The sequence below is a fragment of the Trichinella spiralis genome, assembly GCF_000181795.1.
Source record: "Trichinella spiralis strain ISS 195 chromosome Unknown Scfld361, whole genome shotgun sequence".
NCBI classification, from domain to species: domain Eukaryota; kingdom Metazoa; phylum Nematoda; class Enoplea; order Trichinellida; family Trichinellidae; genus Trichinella; species Trichinella spiralis.
The window spans coordinates 1-1,566 of record NW_003527300.1 but is presented as its reverse complement, the minus strand read 5'-3'; the positions used below and the strand labels follow the sequence as shown (position 1 = coordinate 1,566).

Sequence of the window (1,566 nt, the reverse complement as noted above, 5' to 3'; positions counted from 1 at the left end):
CCGATGAGCACTGAAAATTGCCATTGAAAACAATGAATTTCATTGATTGCCAAAGTTTTTGAATTGGAATCTTTCAATAATCCCAAAAATTGTACCGCTGCTTGGGTGTGTCGTCCCACTTTGGCTAGCAGCTTGGGATTGTCGTTGACTTTTCGGTGTATCGTTGTCTTCGCTGGACGACTGTGACATCAGTGTTTTCACCCTTGAATCAGATGAAAAAAAAAAATATGCAAATTCCAAATCAAAGCACTACAGCAGCTTGTTGTTGGATGTGTATGATCCAAGAAGAGAAATATTAAATTACCAGAAGATTTCTGTTTTTCAAGTTGGCAATTTGCAATGCATCGGTACAATTGTTGGACACCATCATTGCTTTGATTCTGAAAACGAATTCTTCCAATGTACGCTTGCATCCAGGAATCAACTTTGTCAATGTGCGGTCTTTGTTCTCCTGTAAATGTGAATAGCCAAAACAACAACAACAATAAAAATAAATAAATAAATAAATAAATAAACAACTTCAGCAACAAAAAAAGAAGAAGAAAGAAAAAAAATTTTTGTTACCTTCAAATGAGTGCAAGCGTTTTGCAACGTTCGGGTGCTTTGTTGCATGGCGTGCAGTAATGGTCGAATTTCTTCGATCAGTTGACGGAAATTTGCATCCAAAAGTCGAACCGCGTGTTCAGAAAATGCGTTCACGTATTTCGGCGCGTGCAGCAGAGCCAAACGCAGCACCGTCTTCGACTGTACCTTCTGTTCAATAAAATGCAAAAATGGATGATATTATATGGATGATGTGGCACTCTTTTATTATTTAACATAATATATCATCTTGCTTACCCCGAGAACGTGCAGAGTCAACAGTCGGAACAGACCGACCGATTTCACCCATTTCACAAATAATTCCTGTGAAACGAAAAAAAAGAAAAGAATCATGTAAACAAACAAACAAACAAATAAATAAATAAACTTGTGTCGATAGTTGTTGTTGTTTATCTTGAGACAAATTTTTCGCATCCTCCGCCAATTCGACAAGATAAAAGCCATACCACACTGCAAAAGTATCTCTGAAAAAGCAAACAAAAAGAAAGTTAACGAATCAATCGAAGAAATGCAAATTTCTACTTGTTCAACGTTCTGTAAGTGGAGCTTGTCAAATTGTTTTCCAACGCATCCCCGATGGACAATTTGCTTATTTCTTCTAAGCAGTCCAACCTGGAAGTACGGTTGCTCCACAAATAGATTCTGAAATAATTGAACACCAGATATTGAATTTGAATCCCCAAAATCAAACACGAAATGTGACCTACTGCAATATGTGGCCGATGCTTTTGTTTGATTTTGTAAGCTTGCATTGCCATTTCTCTTTGCAACACTTCCAAAGCTACTTCACCTTAATTTGTAGAACAAAAATATTCAATAAAACAGACTTCTTCTCTTGATCAATCACAAATAACAAATTAAATATCATGATAAAAAGTTTGACGAGTTACTGATTTCTTGAATAAGCGGCAGCGTCGACGGTATTTGCATAACGGTTGCCTGTATGTTGTTCCATTATGAATT

General features: G+C 36.6%; 1 protein-coding gene across 1 annotated transcript; it reads right to left on the bottom strand.

Moving 5' to 3' along the window:
* Positions 1–304: 304 nt before the first annotated feature.
* On the bottom strand, positions 305–1,361 carry Tsp_14393 (fanconi anemia group D2 protein; the record flags this gene model as incomplete). The annotated part of the gene is made up of 4 exons (XM_003370892.1): positions 1,311–1,361; positions 1,126–1,245; positions 565–753; positions 305–451 (listed from the first exon to the last, which is right to left on the bottom strand). Coding segments are annotated over exons 1-4 (507 nt in total), but the record flags the coding sequence as incomplete, so codon positions are not given.
* Between the last annotated feature and the right edge of the window lie 205 nt (positions 1,362–1,566).